This window comes from Neophocaena asiaeorientalis, unplaced genomic scaffold (genome assembly GCF_003031525.2).
Source record: "Neophocaena asiaeorientalis asiaeorientalis breed wild unplaced genomic scaffold, Neophocaena_asiaeorientalis_V1.1 scaffold242, whole genome shotgun sequence".
In the NCBI taxonomy this organism is placed as follows: Eukaryota; Metazoa; Chordata; class Mammalia; order Artiodactyla; family Phocoenidae; genus Neophocaena; species Neophocaena asiaeorientalis.
In genome coordinates this window covers 387,115-407,667 of record NW_020172451.1, presented here as the reverse complement: position 1 = coordinate 407,667, position 20,553 = coordinate 387,115, and the positions used below count along the sequence as shown (strand labels likewise).

Here is a 20,553-nt window from a genome sequence, read left to right as displayed (position 1 = left end):
TCGTAACCCCAGGCGACCAGGTGGCGGCGCGGCCCCGGGGGACGACCCCTCGGAAGCCCCGCCCGCACCCCGCGGCCCCGGGGGGAACAAGTGGGCCTCTGAGGAGCCTCCCAGGGGACCCAGGGCGCAAGGTCGGCGGGAGCCTGACCTCCGGTCGCCGTGACGGCGGCGGCGGCCACGGCCACGTGGGCCCAGGGACCCGTCCCCAAGGAGCCTCGCGGGGCGTCAGGCTGTCCTCCGGCCGGGAAGTGCGCGGTGGCCAGGCCCCCTGCTCCGCGGTCGGCCAGTGATCCGCCGAGGCCCCAGCCTCCCAACCCCTATCCTGCCAGACTCACCGGGCAAAGGCCGAGCTCCCCACACAGCCACCTAGGAGCAGGCGCAGGCGGGGCCGGGCTCTAGGGACAACCTGACGTCTAGCCCGAGCCTTGCGTCAGCGCGGGGAGAGCCTCCCACAGGACCCCTCCCAGGTGTATAGGGTGTCACCTCCCCACCAGCCCGGCTCACAGCCCGGTTCCTCCGTCAACTGGCAGAGGCCGTGGGCCAGACTGACCATCCCCGCCGGGGCTGGGGAGGCTAATGAGCCTCCCCCTTGCAGCCTGGGCTCCGGGCCCGGCATGAAAATCACCCCTGCCTGGTGGCCGCGAGAAGGTCAAAGGCCCAAGACCCCAGGCCAAGGGGGAGTGGGCGCAGAGAAACCAACCCCAGGGCTTTCTCCGCCACCTGCCTTTAGGGTCTCCGGGCCTGCTCCCCCGACCCCATGGGCCTCCCCCCAGCCAAGTCCATAGCCTCCCACTCCTTCCCGCCCTGTGCTCCCAGGCCGCCTCTCAGCCCCTCCGTCTGATACCCGAGGTCACCGTGACCAGTGTCTCTGCATCCAGCCCTCACCCTCAGGCGTCTCAGGGGCTCACCCGGCAAAGCCCTAGGATGTGTGCCGCAGCCACCCACGCGCCCATGACTGCAGACCCTGCCGTGTGGGCGCTGACCCAGACTGGGATCTCCACGCTGTCGGCAGTCGGGCCCCTCTCCGGTCCCTGTCACTGCCTCACCATGCAGTGCCTAACCTCGTGGAGAGACGGCTTAGGACGACTTGGTTTCAATCGATTACTGTCCTTCAAGAATACCTGCCTGGGCGCTGCCAGCAGCCTCCTGGGCCTCCCAGACCCTCAGGACACAAGGTGGGATTCAGTAGGTTCTGGTGCCCAGACGCCCCACCATGATGCAAGACCCACCTCTCCTCCTGGCCGCCCCCCTGAGTCCCAGCCACCATTGTGTCCCACCTGGACTCGGTTTGGGCCCCATTTCTGATTCCCCCCCAGGCTCATCCATGTCTCTCCTCTGCGGAGCAGTCCTTCCCGTCAGAACACTGCAGCTTAACGCCTCCATCGACTTCCCCCTGCTCGTGGGGACCCCCCAAATGGGCCCGCTGACCTACCCCATCTGCTCAGCCCGAAGCCCCCAAGCGCTTCCTGTGTGCCACACGACGGTGCTGTGTGCTGGGGACAGAGGGACAGGTCTCTACCCTCCAGGGTCCGGGAGCCCCCGTGGAGCTCCCAGCAGCTTGTCGGCCCTGGCACACAGCGGCCACAGTCAACACCCGGTGAACAGATGAATGGGGCTGGCACTCAGGCAAGTGTGGACATCCTCCAGAGACCACCTCTCCAGTGGACAGCCTGTCAGGGTCAGGCTGAGAGGGACAGGAAGACGGGGTTAGATACTGGGAGAAGCCAGATGTGGGCTGGGGCCGGCTGAGAGAGGGCGGGCACTGCAGGGCATCGGGAGCACAGATGAGGCCAACGGGAGCTGCCCAGCCGCCCAAGCACCGGAGGGGCTCCTGGATGAGGAGCTGCGCCCCCGTTCCGCAGTCCCAGCCGGGAGACTTGTGACATCGGGCTCCACGCAGGCAGGAGCCTCTGGTTCTGAGGTCTGCCCCCACCTGCCAGCGCCAACCGCTGAGTTGCCCGCACTCACCTCCCCTTTCCAGGCTCACCTCCCACAGCTGGCTGGATGCTGCCCACCCGGAGCCCCCTTCCTTTCCCAGGCCGTGCGCAAGAGGCAGGAGTGGGACATGGGGGCGGACGGGTGAGGGCCCGAGCGAGCAAGGAGCCGGCCAGACCTGTAATCTCCCAGTCAGTCTGTCAGCGCCTCAGCGGTCACCCCGAGCCCCCTCCTCCATCACAGCCGAACCCCACAATTAGCCTGCGGCGCTGTGCCCAGTTGGCATGCCAGCCACCACTCACACACACGTGAGCACACATGTGCAGGCACACACGTCTGCCCCAGACCTGAGCACCTGGGCTGGGTGAGCCTCGGGCAGCCCCAGCACTGCGTCCGCCCAGCACACCCAGAAGGGCCGAGGGGCCTGGAGGAGCTGGGCAGGCCTGGAGCTGGACTTGAGGGACCTGTGTAGGAAAGGTGGGCCAGGGCCATCTGCGAGGGGGGACGGCTCCAGGCCGCTGGCCCGGTCTCTGTCCAGGTGGGGTCGGGCCCTGGTGAGGTGCAGGGTGCTTGGGGGGCTAGGTAGGGTCTGGAGTCCAGGCTCAGGGTGGGGCGGTGGTCCGGGTTAGGGTTAGGCTTTGGAAGGGCAGAGGGACCGGGAGTTTCCAGCGAGGAAATACCCCGGCTCAGGGGAAGGCAGAGTGGTGAATGGGACAATGGTGCAGGGATCAGGGGGCAGCGAGGTGGCCGGGACTGCATGGGGGGAGGCGGGCATCCGGCCTCCCTGGGACCACACACCCAGGAAGTAGCCCACAGGTCCCTGGGGCCAGGCCCAGCACCCACCCCCTCAGCGGCTCACTCAGTTCAGCAAGGAGCTGTCACACACAGGGGTAGGGCCAGGGGCCACCTGCAGGAAGCGTGGCTGGGTCTCCTGCCCCTCACGTCCCCCGGCCCGTCTGGGGGAGCAACTCCAAGGCTGAGAGGGAGCAGGTGGGCTGCGCTGGGGCCTCTCCTTCCCACCACCTGCTCTCAGCCCCACCAACTCACCGAGCTCTGGTCCTACCACTGGGTGCAACTGGGACAGCAGCCACCTTCCCTGGGGAGGGCAGCAGCCTCACCACGGCAGTGTCCTGGGCCCTGGCCCTCCTCCAAAGTAGGCCCCCCGCTCTGAGGATGCCCTGGGCTGGGGCTGGGGGCTAGAAGCCACATTCAGGCCCAGAGCCCACACCTCCCATGGCCGGGTCCACACCCCCTGGCCACCCCAATCCTGCCGCTCGTGCCACAGGCCCCCTTGTACCCCAGGACAGACCCATGCTCCCTAACCTATCAGGGCTGTCCCCAGACCCCTTCAGCACCCCTCCCTCCAGCACTCAAGGACCCAGGTGGGCACCAAGCCAGTCACCCTCTTCCCACTGTCACCCATGCTGCACGTCTGGCTGTGGCCGAGGAGCCCTGGAGCCGCATCGGCCTTCAGCCACCAGCTTGGCGCCGGGCAGGGTGCCTGGAGGGGAGCTGACGGCGCCCCCCAGAGAAGTCCAAATCAGCACAGGGCCCATGGCCTGCACAGGTGGCATGCTGGCTCAGGGGGCCCAGATCGGAGCAGAAGGCCAGCAGCCGGAAGTGTCCCTGCCTTGGGAGCAGATGCCCCTGCCCTGACTCTGTTCATACAGGTGGCCTTCTGCAAGGCTGACAAACCCTTTTCCTTTCTTGCTCTTCCTGAGGAGGGGGTCCAGCGGGGGCTGTCACAGAGATCTGAGCTGGACACGGTGCCCCTCCTCCCAGAACCCCCCATGGGAACTGCTGGCCAACTGCACCGAGGGCTCTGGTCTCCACATCCGGAAGGGACGAGTGCAGGGCAGGGCTGACGCCAGCACTGGGGTCAGAATCCAGGCTGAACCCAAAGGCTGCACTTTTGCTCCCACGGTCCCCAGGCCAGGACTCATCTGGCACCAGGATGGAGAACTGCCAGGTTTCAGAAATCACGTGATCTTAGGGGCTGAGGACAGGGCTGAGGACGGAGGCACCAAGTTGAGCCCTCTTCCCAGATGCCCCATCCCCAGCCCAGGAGAGCGCCTCCTCTGCCTAGCGCACAGGGGAAGCAGGCACTCGGGTGGGCCAGTGGCCAGCCCACAGGGTGGAAAGCTGCCAGCCACGGTGGGAGCAGTGCTGGGGGAGACACTCTCCATGTGAAGGGGGCGCTGAGCTGCAGGTGGGGGACCAAAGGGTGACAAAGGGTGGGAAACAGGACCCCAGCTCCAGGTGCGGGGGCCAGCCCCGGGCTCCTCCCTGTGACTGGAGGGGCAGACCGACAGGCGTGCCCCTGGCCACCCCGGGCTCCGTCTGGGCTTCTGGGTCCAGTCAGTGTCACAGGCTCAGGGGTAGGCACTGGGGGCAGGACAGCAGAGGCCCTGCCCCGCCCTTCAGAAGCCCCGCCGGATGGGAGGGAAGGGCTGGGAGCAGTTGTGCCCCGGTCTGGCTCGGGGTGGGGGGCCCAGGAAAGGGCAGGGTTCTTGCCTGGTCAGCAGAGGGAACGAGGTCCTCAAAGCCCCAGGGGCAGAGGGAAGCAGGAGCCCATCAGAGGATGTGAAATCACAGAAGGGAAAACCATGAAGGGACCACATGTGGCCTGGAGAGAAAAAGGGAAGCAACAGTGCTTCCCCCAGCCCCCATGCACCCCAGTGCTTTTTTTTTCACACATAGCCATTAGCCTCAGGGGGAGGGACTCTGCCCAGCCCCCACTGCCAACTAGGGACTGGCCCCCAGTGAACCTGTATCCAGCTCAGCTGGGAGACCAGCCTGGGTTGAGTTCTGGCAGGTCTGATGGCTCACCTCCTCCCCTGACTGCTTTCCCGACACCCTGGTCCAGGGCAGGCTCTGGGCCCAAGAGGCTCTTCAGCAGGGAAGAAAAGCTTACTCCCCCCACCCAGGAAGCCAAGGCAGGAGGCTGGTGTCTGTTGCCGCAGCAGAAAGGACTGAGGCCTGACGGGAGTAAGAAGGACACGGAAGGAGGACCAGAGGACCTGGCGCCTCAGCGCGGATCCGCCCAGACCGGAGAAGGGGCCGTGTGGGAGAGCACTGAAGCCACAGCCTGTCCCCACCAGCTCACTCCCCTGGTCCCAGGGCTTCACCAGCTCCGGCCCCCAGGATGCGGGTTCAAGGCAGGGAACAGGAGGTTCCCAGAATGGCCCGGGTCCTGAGACGGCTCAAGTGCCCGCAAGCAAGCTGTCCTGGGGGAGACGGGCACATGCCATATGGACCCCTCCCCAGGCTGCCGGCCCACCCCAGTGCCTTCCAGTCCAATCTCTTCTGCTCCACTCACCTGGGCTGAGGCCAGGCCCCTGGGTTTACTGCACGCTGCCCCAGCTGCCAGCTCTGCCTCACAGCGTGGTCCCTACAGGGGCCACTGGGTGGGTGGCTGCGCACACGCCCACACGGACCTTGGGAGCCCAAGCGGCAGAGGCAGCATCCCAGTCGGCTCCTTGCATCTCTGGCCTTGGGCTCCTCACCTGTGGGACCCCTCCCCTATGGGATCCTTCACCTGTGGGGTGGGGACGTGGGGGTGGGAGCTGGGCTGTCCGAGGGGCTTGGAGGGAAGTGGTGCATCCGTCAGCTGCTGGTTAGTGAGTCAGTCAAGAGGCAGGAGAACAGCCAGAGATTCGGCCCAAGGGAGACCCCAGTGCCCCACCACGCTAAGCAGCCTAAGTCACGGCCCTACCTGCCCCGCCACCCCAGGGAAGCGCCGCACAGGTGTCAGTAACCAGCCCAAGGTGTGTCCCTGAACCCAGAGCTGGAGGGCAGCCACGCAGGACACCCCGGGTGCCGAGAAAGGAGTCTAGGACTCCTCCGGCCCCACGGCCTCCCCCAGGGGGCCTGGGCCCGCGCCAGGCTCACTGGGCGGGGCCTGCTGGGGGCCGACCTTGGGCGTTCTCCATCTCAAGGGTGACGCATCCCCTCCCACCCCAGCCCTGACCGGTCTGAGCAGCCATGGGAGGTGGTGGAGCTGCCCAGACTTGCCCGTCCCTCCCTTCTGGGGCTCTCAACCCACGGCCCCGGAAGTGGATCTCTCTCCCACGGCTGTAGCCTCCCCCAGCTCTAGCCTCCCCGCCCCCCTTGGGTGACTGGACACGGCTGGATAATCCAAAATAATTCCTTCTTGGCAGGCGGCCGGCGGGGGAGGGGGGACTTGCATTCCAAACCCTTGTTTTTCTCTGTAACTTCCCTTCCCTCCTGGGGCAAGGAGCCCCTGGCCAGACCTCAAGCCTCCCCCTACCCGGCAGACGGAGGTGGGCCCCCTATAGGTACGGCGGGAAAAGGTGACAGGCCCAGATCTGCCGAGACCACCCGCTCTTCCTCGGTCTTCTCTGGGGATTCCTAAAAGCTGACACGCCATAAAAAACACCCAACAGGCTCAGCCAGGCCGATGCTGACCCTACCCTCCCAGGACCCACACGGCAGCTGTCCAGCTCTCAGACTCTCCCCTCTGTGCCCGGGGAACATCCCGAACGGGGTCAGGCTGAGAGCTCCCACCCCTGGGGGCCGTGCTCTCCCATCTCCACGGGCCCCGGCCCAGGTGTGTGTGTGGCACACAGGGGCTGCAGTTAGACATGACAGGGGCTCCCCAGGACAGGCATGGAGAGCCCTCCGAGCTCCAGAACACTCCACTGGCTTTGGGGGTCAAGCTTCACCCCTAGTCTTGACCCCCACCACAGGCCCAGGGCACGGATAGAGCCCTTCCTTTCTTTTCCAAGTTGCTAGGAAGAGGAGGCCAATGAAGTGGCAGGAAGCTCTGAGGCTCTTGGGCTCAGGGACCCCCCTCATGTCTGCCAAGCAACCTGAACACAGATGGGTGGGAAGGGCCCATCTAGGAGGGCTTCCTCCGGGAGGCTGCACAGAGAGGGGCAGGGTCCTGGCAGTGAGTAGAGACTTCCTGTACTCACTTCCTGGGTCCCAGAGTGTCCACCCAAACACCAAACCAACCAACACTGGGAACTGTGGTGCTGGCTCTGTGCTGAAGTAGGCCCAGGGCCACCAGGACTTGCCAGGTGCTGGCGCTGCTGCCAAGCCACCCCTAGTCCCAACCGGGAGCCCTGCACCCGCCTTCCAGCCTGGCCAGGTGCAGACCAGGGGCTCCCAGGGTGGTCCTGGCTTATGCCCGCCTCACAAGTCCCCAAGGGGTTTGGGGGCTGCCAAGGCCTGACCGCGAGCCCAGCTCCCTGGGGAAAGCCGGGGCTTGGCCACCCCAGGAACCAAGGCTGGGTGGGCGCGGGCCTGGAGCTCTTGTACAACAGGGCCGATCCCCCGCCCTGTGCACGGATCTCGGTGGCCGGAGGGTCAGCGGGCATGAGTAGGGAGGGAGGATCGGGAACGAGAAGCGGTCCGAGCGGCTCCGGAGGGACGCGGGCGGCGGGAGAGGGCACGGCGCCTTTTTTGTCCCCGGCGCCTGGCGGCCGCAGTGGGCGACTGTACCGCGTCGCCGGGGAAGTTCGGCCCGGTTCGCGTCCAGGTTCGCGCCAGAGGAGCCCAAGTCTGGGCTCTAGGGGAGAACGCCTGCAAGACCGAGGTCCCCGGCACCCCGACCCTCCGACTGGGGAACATGCCGGCCACACCCCTACCCTTTGGGCGGTTGGGGGCTGCTGCGCCTTGTCCCTCAACTTCCAAGGGGAAGAGGACGCCTGCCCTGAGTCCCCTCGCAACCCGTCCTTGGCCTCCAGCGCCCTCCTTCCCCCGCCTCCCTTCCACCTCCCTCCACCCACACCCAGGACCCGTCAACCCCTGCTGAAGTGCTTGGAGGTGGGTGGTGAGACCGAGCCTCTCCCTGGGGCATCCAGCTCTGGACTAGAGCTTGCCCCGCTTCTGGCCGCTCCAGCCCCCATCAACCCTGGTCCTGATGCCCCTGGCCACTCCCACCACAACTTGAGCAGAGTTAGGGACCCCTATGGGGCCAGCTCTCCCGTGTGTCCTGCTCCCCTCAGGACAGTCTGCAGTCACAAGCCCCGCTGTGCTGAGCAGCCGCTGGGGCCCCAGGGAGGATGTGGGGCCATTCCCCAGCCCTAACCTGTACTCCCACTCTGGGACCCCCCTTCCTTGGGCACCCGCCCTCCACCCAGACGTTCCGTTCCCGGCAGATAGCCCACTCGTTCCTGCCCACCCCACCCAACCCGGGCCTGGGACCTGTCCCCGATGCTCAGGAACGCCCGGCTCAGATGAAGCCACTGGAAAGGGTCAACTCACTAGTTCTTTCTGCTACCCCCCTACCCCCAACCAGCCAGGCCACACCTTCACCCCTTTAGCCCTGAACCCATCCACAGCAAGGCCCACCCAACGCCCCACCAAGAAGACCCTAAAGTTACAGCTCTGATAGGGATGCCAACTTTTGATCAGAAAAGGGAGTTAAAGGACAAGTATCGTGTCACAGAAGGACATTTTAATACCGAAGATGTGGGAAGTCCACCATCGCAGACCAAAACGGAGTCTTTAAATAGAGTGCAGGAAGCTTGGGGGTGAAGACTGGCCTTCCTGTCCCTGGATCAGCCCACTGCCCTCCCACCCCCATCCCGGCCACCACACCAGGCCCACACACAATCCCCAAAAGCAGGCGGCTTCACATACTGGCTGCCAACCACAGCACCATCTTGGACCACTGGTTCCTGTCCGTCCAGGCCCTCCTGTCCACGGGGCTCTAGTAGGTGGTGGGTCTGCCTCTTTTGATCTTCCTGCCCCTTCCTCCCTCCTCACTGCCTGTCCCCAGCCTGGTGGGGGGACAGAGGCTCAGCCCAGCCGGAGCTGACCTGATCCTGAGAGGGAACCCGGGGTCTTATGGGGGAGACGATGGAGTTGGCAGGACTCCACCCCCAGCCTGCACCCTCAAGCCCCTGTCTGGGCAGGGGGGTCAGGCTGTGAGGAGGAGGCCCCCCCCACAGCCCCAGGCACTCCAGGGGAGGGACCTCCTCCCACCTGTACCCTTCAGCTTTGGATTCCACCCTGGGCAGTGTTGCCCACTCTGCCAGGCGTCCCTCCCCCGACATCCCGCTGCACCAGTGTTCCTGAGGACAAGCCGCTGTGAGGGGCTGCTGCGTGGACTCAAGCAGAGTCCTCGAGGGAGCATGCAAGGATTCAGGGGAATCAGGTTGTGTGCCTTCCTGGGCTGATGGAGGCAAAAGTCCCTGAGGGCTTTGCGGAGCCCCCTTGCAGCCGCTCCCCTGCAGCCCTCCATCACCTGCAGTCACCCTCAGAAGGCCAAGGGAAGGGACCGTGCAATGTGCTGGGGCACACCCCTCACGGCCCGTGGGCCACCCCTCACGGCCAGACAGCAGGGCAGACTTTCCAAAGTGGCACTGGGGCCACAAAGTCCTTCCTCACTTGAGGGCCTCCAGCTTGGCTCTCCCTCTGCTGCCTCGATTCTGTCCTCTGACTGCGGTCGCACACCAGGCCGAGCTCAGCTGTCTGCAGGCTGCGGACGCGCCGGGCTGTCCTAGGCAGTGGTCAGGGCCGGACAAGACGACGCTGGCAGCTCTGAGGCCAGCGCCTCTGTCATCTGGCAGCTCCAGCGAACTCCGCTTGGGAGGAGTGGCTGCATCACTGCTCCATCCCAGGACACGGACTGTGGGGAATCAGGAGAGAAGGGAAAGCCCCCCGCTCGGCCTGCCTCCCGCACCACATCGCTCAGCCAGGACTCAGCTCAGGTTGCCGCCAAGGCCCACGCGGGCATCTACGAGGCCTTGTGCCTCAGGTGAGGCATCTGGGGTTGGGTTCAGTGGGACTTACCCAAAGGCCTGCAGCTCTGGGTCCGTGCCTCCCCCCACCCCGCCCTGCTCCCCACCAGCTGCCACTGTGCGCTGAGCTGTGATGGTGCCGATGACAGCACGTGACTGCTTGGCCCAGTGCTCCAAGGTGTCATATGGGGGCGTGGATCCCTTCTGAGGGGCTTTCACTCCTTGCCGAGGAGCTTGGTGCCCCAAGGCCGCGGGCCTGGTCAGGCTAGAGTCCAAGCCTCTCACTGCCTGTGGGGCTGCATGGACACGGGGGTGTCTCGAGGGCCTGCCAGCCGACGAGCAGCAGCACAGGGCAGAGTGAACGGAGAAGGTGCCCAGTGGGGTGTCCCTGGAGTGGAACAAAGACAATGCCCTGGACCTGCCTGGCAGCCACGCGGGACCTGGCGGCATCCCAGCGAACCACAGGGCATAGCTCTTCTCCGGGCAAAGCGGCTTCTCCCCTCCCAAGTGATGACCGCAGGCGAGGTTCCCCCCTCAGCCCCCAGGCAAGACAGGCGGGGGGCGGGCCGTGTGAGGAGAGGGGTCTGCCTGTCAGCCGCCTCCTTCCGTCCTGAGCTGGGCAGCCTGGTGGGTCTAAAGGACGCATCAGATGCAACGCCTGGGCCTGCAGGGCTTGGGCAGATGGGCTCCTGGAGGGGTGTGTGGCCTTGGCCCAGATCAGATCAGCAGGGCTCACAGCCTGCTCCCCACCCCTGCCTAAGACCCTGGAGAGGGCAGGTGGGGCCCAGGGGGAGGGGAGGCTCTGCCAGCACGTGATCCGCCAACAGTCAGGGGCCAAGCTGTAGTTCCAAATGCCACCTTGTCTGCTGGGATGATGGTGGTGCCAGGTGGGGGGCCAGGGGCAACCGGAAGCTTGGGTGGGGGAGCTCATGCTTGACTTGGGGGAGGGAATCTCGGCCAGACCCAGGCCCCGAGGGGCAGCCAGGCCCCGGGCCATGGGCCCCATCCTAGGGAGGGCACAGGACGACCTGCAGGTCCTTGGGCAGGGAGCCGACGACTGTCTCGATGTACAGCCGCGCCCGCTTCAGCGTCGCCTCCTTCACGGGGAGCTGGTGGCCCTGTGCCCGAACCTGCAGGGGCAGCGGTGGTGAGGGGCAGGCGACCTTCACATCTGGCTGGCCGAGGCGGGGCAGGGCTGGGAGGCATCTCACCAGCCTCTCCCGAAGTTTCAGGACCAGATCCACGACCTCCACCTCGGACTTGTCCTGCATCCAGATCTCGAGGTTCTGCGGGGACAAGATGGGACCTTCCATCGCAGAGGCCCTCGCCCAGCTCTGGGCCTGTGTCCGCCCCCGCTACACTCTCCTCCGGCCCCTGCGCGGGGCTGGCACCCCTCTGCGCTCTCCCGCAGCCGAGCGCCCCCCTCACCGCCTCACAGATGGCCTCGAGGTGCAGGGCCTCCAGCTTCTGGGCCATCTCTTTGTGCCGCTGTCGGTACCAGCCATCAAAATGGGGGGACTTGAAAAACCGCCTGTGGGGGGCAAGGGGCAGCAGGTGTGGGCTGACGCTGTGTGTTGAGGGATGGGCATGGCCACCAGCAGCAGGGGCCCCAGGACCCTACCTACTGTCCACCCACCTGTAGAGGCCCAGCCAGTCGCCCTTGAGGAGGCAGGTGAGCTGGGGCCCTGAGCGCTCCAGGCTACGCAGGAAGTCATCCTGGCGGAAGGGGTGGATCTGGGGAGGGGTCTGAGACAGGGGCTGGGTGAGCCTGGGTGCTGGGGGGGGGCGCACAGCCTCGCAGGCCCCGCACCTTGGCTGGTCAGGACCTTCCCCAGGGCACTTGGCGGACGGACCCCTTGTGTGTCCCCCAGCCCCCACCCTGCAGGGACAGATCCCAGGGTGACCCTTCCCAGAGAAGAGGGCCTCGAGCCCCTCCCCCATCCGTATGGCCCGCATTTCTCTTCCCTGTGAGGGCCACCTGCGGGTGTGGGGATGGGCTGGCCCCAGGGGCTCCTGCACACCCACGAGAGGGTCGGCATAGGGCCCATCCTCCCAGCCCCTCCCTGGACCACACCTTCCAGGGCGTGATGCTCTTCGGCAGGGGCATGAGGCTGGCCATGTAGTGCTCCTGGGGGGGAAGGGAGTGAGCCTGAGTCTGGGCCGCGGCCTGCTGCCTGCCCCTCCAGCCCGGCGCCCTCCTGCCCGCCGGCCAGGCCTCACCAGAGGGATGATGAAGCCCTGCGTGAGCTCCAGGAGGTGTTGCCTCAGCAATGCAGTCTGCACGTCCGACGGCCGCTTCTTCTGCAGGCCCTGGGGGCGGGGCGAGCGCTGAGCCACAGCAGGCCGCTGCACCCCCTCCACACACCGAGCCCGGCCTCCCCGCCCCCGGAGCGCCCCCCAGCGGTACCCTAAGCAGTCGTCTGAGCAGGGCCTTGTCTCGGTGGAGGTAGGTCGTGTGCGCAGTGTAGAGGCCTGGGGAGGGCAGAACGGCAGCGCGCTCTCCTCGGGGGCGGGGCACCCCCTTCAGCTGTGCCAGCACATCTGTCCGCCCCACCCCGCCCCAAGGTGTGTCTCTGGGTCCCGCGAGGAGAGGAGGGGCACAGACCTGGCTTGGTGTCCAGGGTCTTCAGCCTTGAGGGCTTTTTCAGTTTGATCTGCTTGGGAAGGTCCCCTACGAGACACGCCCCATGGCCGGGCCTCAGGGTCTTGGTTCTGCCTCCGCAGGCTCAGACCCGGCGAGGCCCCGCGTTCCCAGGACCCTTGGGTGGAGGCTGGGGACCTCACCTGGCATCTTGGGCTCCCCGATGCGGAGGACGTGGGGCCAGTGCTGGAGCGTTTTGATAAAGAAAGGGTTTGTGACTCCCAGGACCACGCTTGGTCTAGAGAGAGAGAGAGAGAGAGAGAGAGGGAGGGAGGGAGGGAGGAGAGGCAAACGCAGGCGGAGGGCGCAGGGCGCAGGGTGGGCAGGGCGGCACTTACGGGGCCTGCGTGCGTGTTGTGAACTCCTTGAACTCGCTATCGTGGACGGTGAAGTAGGGGCGGTAGTCGCAGCAGAACTTGAGGGGCTGCAGGCAGCTGTGGGGAGGGACCCGTAGGGACAGTCAGTTCGCAGGGCTGGTCCGGGGCCCCCGGCCCCTCGCGTTGCCGCCCGACCCACCTGGTCAAGGCCAGCACCATCTCCGAGGACACTGCGGGCGAGGGCGCCAGGACCAGCAGGGGCTCCCCAAGAAGCATGAGCTCCCACAGCAGCTGCACATGGGCCAGCACGGGCCGGAAGCACCTGGGCCGGCGGGGGCGTTGGGGAGGCCGGGTGGGAGGCTCCCCAGCTTGCCCACCTGCCCCGACCCAGGCCCAGGCAGGCCCTGTCTGGGTGAAGGCTGGGCCTCACTCCAGAGGAAGGCGGCCGTGAGGCCTTGTGAAGATGCCTGGCCTCGCGCCCCCGCCATGCCTGAAACCGACAGCCCTGGCTCCCGCTGGGCCCAGCACAGGGCCAGAGGGTCTCCAAAGGTGGGGTCCTCTGCTGACCCCCCAGAGAGGGCCCCTCTGGCAGCATCTCCCACCACAGCTGCTCCCTTCCCTGCACCTGCCTGCCAGGACCTGACTTCCTGCCCACGGTGCTCACTTCCTCTGGGGGCAGACATCGGGACACCGGGCTCCTCTTCTGCGGACTCTCCCTCTCAGAACGGGCAGGGGGTTAACTCCTGATGTCCCCCAGCGCCCCCGCCCCGTGGGATCACTCATCACCTACCGGGGCAGCAGGTGGTGGCCTGCCAGGCTCACCTGAACAGGTCCAGCTCATGGACACTGGTGAGGACGACCGGGGCTGGCAGCAGGTTCTGAGAGGAAGGGGGGGTGGTGTCAGGCCAGGGGGAGGATGGCGCCTCACAAGCCCCGAGCAGCACAGGTCATCCCGGGAGAGTCCCGGAGGCCGCAGTCCCTACCCACGTGCCTCCCGGCGCCCCACAGCCCTGCACGGATACGGAGGCCCCTGTGTCTGGGGTCTGGCCACCCCCCAGCAGGTGAGGTGGGGAGGCCCAGGCAGGTGGGAGGGTTGAGGGTTGAGGCAGGTATGGGGCCGTCAGCCTGGGAGCAGGGCGCCCACCTTGTGGCTGCACTGCTTTGGAGGACCGGATTCAGGCTTGTCTGCACTGGATGGGATGTACACCTATGGATGAAGGAAGCAGCTGCCGATGGGGCCGGGTGGCGTGTCGACACGCACTGGGGCCATCCCACCCCAGCCAGCCAGCCCCTCACCTGGAGGACGACTCCCATGACAGGCAGGTTCAAGGTCTGCCCCGGCACAGGGGCCGGCCACTGGTCAATCTCATTGCAGACTGTGAACACAGGTGGCCCGCGTCAGAAGCCTGTCCTGGAGGAAGCTGCCCGCCGGAGCCACCAGGAGCTACAGCTGGGATGACGACGAGGCAGCTCTGGTAGCGCCTGCCGGCCACTCACCCGCTTCCAGGCAGGGCGCCAGCTTGTCGAAGTACTCGGGGGCGACCAGGCTCAGCAGCGCCTGGAACAGCCGGACGAAGGGCAGGCGGGACACCAGCACCAGAGACTGCAGGGCCCAGGGCCGGTGAGATGTCGCCCCAGCCCCTTGGGACCCTGCAGGGACCCCTGAGGCCCGGCTCATCCAGGGTCGCCCAGGGCAGGGTGTCCCACCGACTTCCCAGGAATGGCCTGACGTGGGACGCCAGGCTATTAGAAAACCCCAGGTGCAGCAGGGCAGGGCTGGACCCCAGGCCTTCAGAGGGAAATGCATGTGGCCAGGATCATGGCATGGTCTCCCTGGGGCTCAAGCAGCCTTTGCTTTTGGTGTCTGAACTCAAGACTGAAGTCGTCCTAATCTTGAAAGTGTGACGAGGGCCCCCCTCCTCCCTCAGCGAGGAGCAGGGAGGCCTGGGCTAGAGCCGGGGCTGGGCGAGGGAGGGGCAGCGGAGCCTGTTCTCCAGAGGCCGCCCCCGCCCCCAAGTGGCACGGTGGCCCCCGCCCAGGGCCAAGTGGCTAGGGCTGCGGAGGGGTGGGTGCTCCTGGAGGCTCAGGACCCCCACCCCCCAGACCGTCAGCCTCTCCCGATGGCTGCTGGCCCCCAACTCTCAGCGGGGCCACCCCAGAGCAACCAGCTGCTCACCTTCTGGAAGTAGCCCCTCTTCACAGAGCTGTCCTTCACCTGCCTGAAGTACACGTAGCCAAAGTAGTGTGCGGGCTCCCTCTGGAAGGAGGGGTATCGGCCAGGCCACGCCCACTGCTCACCTCCCACCCGCCCCCTCGGACCCCCACGCGGGCTGCTGCGTGCTCTCCCCAGACCGGGGTCTGCCTGGGAGTCACGGCCCGGAAGGCAGGCAACCGCTCTCCAGGGACATCTCCGCAGACACAGTGGTGAGCGGTTCAGGGGCCCAAGAGCACCAGCCTCTGCACACCGAGCCACGCCCTGGCGCACACGTGGAGCACAGGAAAAGCCCCAGGGACCCTGGCAAGTCCTCAGAAGCGCTGGCCCACCCCCAGTCGAGGCTGGGGTGCCGGGCCTGGCCTGCGGCAGTTGGAGACCCTGCTGGCTGGGGCTGGCCAGGCGTCTTGAAGGGCTGCTCACACCCACCTGACCCTGGCCTGCAGGGGCAGGAGAGGAGCACTGGAGAGGCAGCCCGGCTCACCTGCAGAGACACGGGGGCCCCACTGTCACAGCGCCTGTCATCCGTGTGCCAGGGGCGCCTCTGCCCTCCACACTGACGAATGCGGAAGCAGAACTGAGTATCCCCGAGGCAGCCTGGGGAAGAGGTGGTCCCCTCATGCTGTGTCCAGGTTGGGCTGGAGCCTCTCCTGCCAGCATGTGGGGCGGGGGGGCCAGGGAGGGGGCGAAGCCCCTGCCGGGCTGCAAATGCCGCAGAAAAGCCCAGCCCTCCGGCTCTGTGTCTCCCGACAGAGGTCCCCGTGTCTAGATTCCTGCACCTAAGGGTTTAAACTCAGCACACAGAGAAGCACAGCCACAGCCCCGCAGCGTGTGCACTGTGGGCAGGCAAGCACAGGCCGGGGGCTTGTGTGGCCCGGCGTAGCCTGCCCGGGGCGGAAAACCAGGCCGGCCCGGCCGGACACCCGAGCCCTGGAGAGGAGCCGAGGCCAGGACCCAGCTCCTGGTGACCCCTCTGCTGGGGTGAAGGAGACCAGACCCCACTGCCCAGAGACACCTCTTTCCGCGGGAACCGGGGAAACCGGCTGCCGCGGCGTGGGGCTCCGGCTGTCTCCCTGGAGCCGGAAGGGGGACCGGTGCTTACAGGCTGTGCAGGCCTGGCCGCAGGGGCTCTTGGGCAGCCTCATCTCCCTCCTTCTTCTTCTCCCCACAGCCCCAGAGAGACACCCAGCCCGGGGCGAGGCGGGGTGGCCTACCTGAGTGGGAGTCGGGAAAGGACAGGTAGCAGATGCTGCTTTTCTGAAACACAGGAAAGCCAGTGAGGGCCTGCTCCCCAGGTGAGGTCTGCTCCTGAGAGGGCTGGGACCCACCTCCTTGTCGGTGAGCTGGAAGTCGCTGGGGTACACCAGCTGTGGGGGACACAGAGTACTCGGTGACATGGGCTTGGCAGGCTTGGTGCTGGGCTGCAAGTGTGTCCCCCCCACCCCAGCACTGTCAGACCCTCTGGCTCTCCCCCACCTCTGGCTCCCTGCTGACCCCTCCTCCTCTCTTCAGGGCTCCAGCGCCCTGCCCTGCCTCCCCAGGCCCCTCTCGGCCCGAGGCCACTCCTGGCCCCCATCCTTCCCTTTTCTCGGCCAGCGCACAACTGGGTGAGCTCCTGGACTCCCTTCTCACACCCCTCACCCTCAAGGTCACTCGCCCAGACTGGGCTTCCCTGCCCCATGTCCCGACAGTCTGTCCCCATAGCCTCCTCTCTCGCCTAGAGCGGATGCAGGGCCTTGCCTCCTGGCCCCCACCTCCTGTACCCTCTCAGCGCTCCGAACCCAACCCGACCCAGCCAGAGGGTCTTAGGCTCTGCGGCTCCTCTGGGCCTCCTCTCCCAGACGGCCTGGCCAGCCTCCCCATCCCGTCTTAACTCGGATGTTGCCTGACACTGGCACCCCTGCCTCTGAGCATCTTCACTCCAAACCCTGCTCGTCAGGGGTCCGGGAGCTTCTGGCCTGCTCCCCGCTTGGAGTGTGACCCCTGGAGCACCCAGGCCCCTGGAGTGTATGGTGAGCGTGACCAGCTGGACAGGCTCTACCTGGGAGACAGGCCACACTCTAGGGGAGCCAGTAGCCCTGTACACAGGCAAATGGCCAGAATGGATTTCTTTGCAGGAAAGGAAAAAGGCAGCGAACCTCCAGAGCCCTCACTCCCTGCAGGCCCCCAAGTGTCTCCTGGGGACCTGGTGCGCCTTGGGCATCACTGCTGCCCTGGCCCGTGCTCAGGTGCAGCAGGATGGCTCTCCCAGGAAGCGGCTATGCCGGGAGCCAGGAGCTGAGGGCCTGCATGCGTGGCCCCCTCCTTACTCTGTCGGCCAAACTCCCATGCGGAGGAGGACTTGGGTTTTGGTTGACAGGAGGCTTCCTCTGGGGTGTGCCCTGAACCCCCAGATGGCAGGGCACTGTGCCCTGGGACTCGCACTGTTGTAGTAATGTAGCTTCTGTCTTTGCTGCTCTGGGCTGGCTGCTCTGGGCTGGCTGCTCTGGGCCTACTCTGCCTCCCACGCTGCCGCCAAGCGTCCTAAGGACAGGGACCGTGTCCCAGGTGCCTCCCAGCCCCTGGCAGGGTAGGCCCTCACCAGATACTGCACAGCCACACCCCGTTTATCACATCTGCTTTATTGTGCTTCACGGATGTTGCATTGTTTACAAAATAAAGGTTTGTAGCAACCCTACAGGTGCCATTTTTCCATCAACACTTGCTCACTTTGTATCTCTGCATCATATTCTCGTAATTTTCACAACATCTCAAACTTTTTCATTTTTATCTTTGTTACAAGGTATCTACATTGTTTTTTAAGATATAATGGTGTTTCTTGCATACTTAATAGACTCCAGTCTAGCGTAACCATAACTTTTATATGCGCTGGGAAACCAGCAAATCTGTGTGACTTGCTTTTCTGCAGTGCTCTGGAACCGAACCTGCAACATCTCCAAGGTGTGCCTGTATTTGTGGAGTGCGTGAAAACATGTCTCCAAAGAATAATGGAACAGGTGGGGCATGTGGAAATCTCAAGATGTCAGCTAAGGAGGCACCAAGAAGGAAGGGCCAAGAGGACGGAGGGGAGCCAGCCAAACAGTATTTGTCTGTGGGGCGGACCCACAGAGGTACCTTGAGATGGCTCCAAGAGAGGAGGGGCCGCAGGACCACTCGGGCCCCTGCGTGTCCTTGTTGGGAAGGGCAGAGGAAAGGCGGGTGCCTGGCAGCTGGCAGGGCCACGATGGGCCCTTGGAGCTGAGGTCAGGGGTCTGAATCTGGTCTGGAGCTGAGGTCAGGGGTCTGAATCTGGTCTGCAGTCACAGGAGTTTTGTAGCATCTGAGCAGGCTCCACAGCCATGCCCAGGGCTCCAAGTTCCCTGTTCACAAGCTGGGAGCAGAGATGGAGGGACGGCCCTGCCTGACTGAGGAGAGGAATGGAGCGGACTCTCAGAGAGGGGCAGAGGGCGAGGGTCTGCTGCACGATGAACCCTGTCCCCTGGAACCACAGGGGTCTTGTCCTTTCCACGGGAGCCAGTCTGCAGGGGCTGCAGCTCCTGTAACCCAGTCGCCCCTGAGGAAGACAGATGCAGCGAGCCTCGCCTTGCTGGAGAAGGTACGTCTAGGAAAGTGCTTCCTGAAGGGTGGTGTGGGTGCCCTAGGCTCCCAGAGGCCGAAGCTGCCTTTTTCACTCTCTTCTCACTGTGTGCAGTGTGGCTTCCAGAGGCTGTGACACAGGCCATCAAGGGGAACTGACTGAAGCTGACGTGAAGATACAGCTGCCTTCTATTTGGCCTTTAAAAACGGACGTAAAAGTGTCAAATAATGCCATTCTCCTCACTGAATTTGTTTCTGAAAATGGTTGTTTTTGTGGAAATAGATATATTTTTAAAGTAAGTAAATAAATATTTATTTATTTATTTTTGGCTGCGTTGGGTCTTTGTTGCTGTGCGTGGGCTCTCTCTAGTTGCGGCAAGTGGGGGCTACTCTTTGTTGCAGTACACAGGCTTCTTCTCATTGTGGTGGCTTCTCTCGTTTACACATGGTATCCGTTGTTTTTTTAAATGGATTAATAAGCATTTAAAATTTTTCTGTTTTAACTTCTAGTATAGGAAACCTCGATAGATATGACGCACATAAAAAGCCCCTTGGGGCCCTCAGTACTTTTGAAGACTAAAAGGGTCCTGAGACTGGGCAGTGCAGGAGCTGCAGCTGGGAGGATGTGGACACCTGGGGGAGGAGGGACCCTCTGGGCCCCGGGCCGCGGTTCACTGCATGGGCTTCTTGGGTCAGCGGGGATACCAAGAGGAGAGTTTCCAAGGGCTGAGGCAGCACAGGCAGGCCCTTTGCTCAGCTGATGTGCACAGCCTTGCCCACTCTCCCCTCATGTCTGATCCCTGCCTCGCCTGCAGGCTCCAGTGCACCCACGTGGGTGGGACCCCCTCAACATACCCTATGCGCTCTAGGGGGTCCTGAACCCCTTACTCTCTGCGTCTCTAGCACAGAACGTGAACTCCTGGTGGGCAGGGCCCTGTCATCGCATTCAGCTCTGTGTCCATGTGTCCAGCACCAGTACTGTGGGGCCTGGCTGGTGGCAGCTGCCCAATACTTGATTTATTGAATGAGTGAATGGTTGGCTCCTTGCCTTTGCTTTCGTTGGCTTTTTTGGGGGAGGGGTTACCTGAAACAGCCCCCTCTCCCCTGCCCGGCTGCCTCCTTCTCATCCTCCAAGATATGGCCAAACCCCCATTCCTTCCTCTGAGCTGCGTCTGTCCACGGAGTCTCCGTGATCCATGAGCTCCTGGAAGGCAGTCCCTGGGTCTTCCATCATGTCCCAGTGCCAAGCACAGTGCCAGCCAGAGCCTCTGTGGTGCTCGGCCAGGCCAAGCCCGGAATAAGCGAGCGCAGGGCAGATGCCCCATGAGTGATTGCGGACGCAGCTGAAATGACCGCTGATCTTCCTCATGATTTCCAGGGGAGAGGAAGAAAGATAAGATGCAAACCTGACGAGCGTCGTGTGGTTGCACTGCCTGACTCCTGCACAGACTTGATGATTAGGAGGGGCCGTGGGTCCCCCCAACACTCCCTCCCTGAGCTATACAGCCTCAGCAAAGCTCAGAAGCCCAAGCACATGGAGCCTTTAACAGTTCTTGCCTGAATAGTCAAGTCCTAGAAAATTATACATGAGAATGCCTTAAGGAAACAGTAGACCCTCTTGTGATTTTACTGGGAACAATTTGGGCACCAGCAGGAATGTGGGCTCTGTGACGTCAGGCAAATCACCTCACCTCTCTGTGCTCAGGTCCCTGCGTCAAGCTAATTTGGTGCACCGCGTGGGGACAGGTGCGGTGGAATGGGGTCTCCACAGCGAGCTGGGCAGTGTCAGCCCTTGCTGTTTGTTACGACTTGGGCTTCCCACAGCCTCGTGGAGTTCAGCAAGGCCTTGGAAAACACCCTCTCCCCCTGACGCTGGCTTTCCAACGATGGCTGATCAGCCTCATCTCAGCCAACTGCAGTCACGGATGCGCCACCTCCCGGGTTCTCAGGAAGTTCCTTCTGACAGCGTGCTGAAGCGTACCTCACAGCCTCCCCTGCCCTGGTCAGCTCCGTGGTCTATGTCATGGCCTTCAGGGCCTGGAGAAGACCATCCCCCCAGGCCTGCATTACTACAGAAGGCCTTCCTCCCTGAGTCTGTCATGCTTTCATCTACACCCACGCGGGTGGGGGTAGGGAAGAGCCTTGCAGATAGTGGGGACA

At 64.4% G+C, this 20,553-nt stretch overlaps 1 protein-coding gene across 4 annotated transcripts in view; it reads right to left on the bottom strand.

Annotated features, from left to right (window-relative positions):
* Positions 1-8,339: 8,339 nt before the first annotated feature.
* The window catches only part of DENND6B (DENN domain containing 6B), a 13,324-nt gene continuing 1,110 nt past the window's right edge, over positions 8,340-20,553 (bottom strand). The window contains exons 2-20 of one of the 4 annotated variants that reach the window (XM_024737578.1): positions 16,146-16,184; positions 16,032-16,074; positions 15,302-15,414; positions 14,782-14,862; positions 14,103-14,208; positions 13,902-13,981; positions 13,750-13,812; positions 13,428-13,483; positions 12,805-12,927; positions 12,627-12,722; positions 12,432-12,526; positions 12,253-12,318; positions 12,055-12,119; positions 11,868-11,957; positions 11,722-11,775; positions 11,284-11,393; positions 11,076-11,178; positions 10,859-10,933; positions 8,340-10,777 (exon numbers count right to left, since the gene is read on the bottom strand). In XM_024737578.1, coding sequence (XP_024593346.1) covers positions 10,655-10,777; positions 10,859-10,933; positions 11,076-11,178; positions 11,284-11,393; positions 11,722-11,775; positions 11,868-11,957; positions 12,055-12,119; positions 12,253-12,318; positions 12,432-12,526; positions 12,627-12,722; positions 12,805-12,927; positions 13,428-13,483; positions 13,750-13,812; positions 13,902-13,981; positions 14,103-14,208; positions 14,782-14,862; positions 15,302-15,414; positions 16,032-16,074; positions 16,146-16,184 — 1,581 coding nt within the window. In that variant the 3' untranslated portion in view covers positions 8,340-10,654. The remainder of the gene's footprint in view (positions 10,778-10,858; positions 10,934-11,075; positions 11,179-11,283; positions 11,394-11,721; positions 11,776-11,867; positions 11,958-12,054; positions 12,120-12,252; positions 12,319-12,431; positions 12,527-12,626; positions 12,723-12,804; positions 12,928-13,427; positions 13,484-13,749; positions 13,813-13,901; positions 13,982-14,102; positions 14,209-14,781; positions 14,863-15,301; positions 15,415-16,031; positions 16,075-16,145; positions 16,185-20,553) is intronic. The other 3 variants (XM_024737579.1, XM_024737580.1, XM_024737581.1) reach the window with 3 other exon arrangements.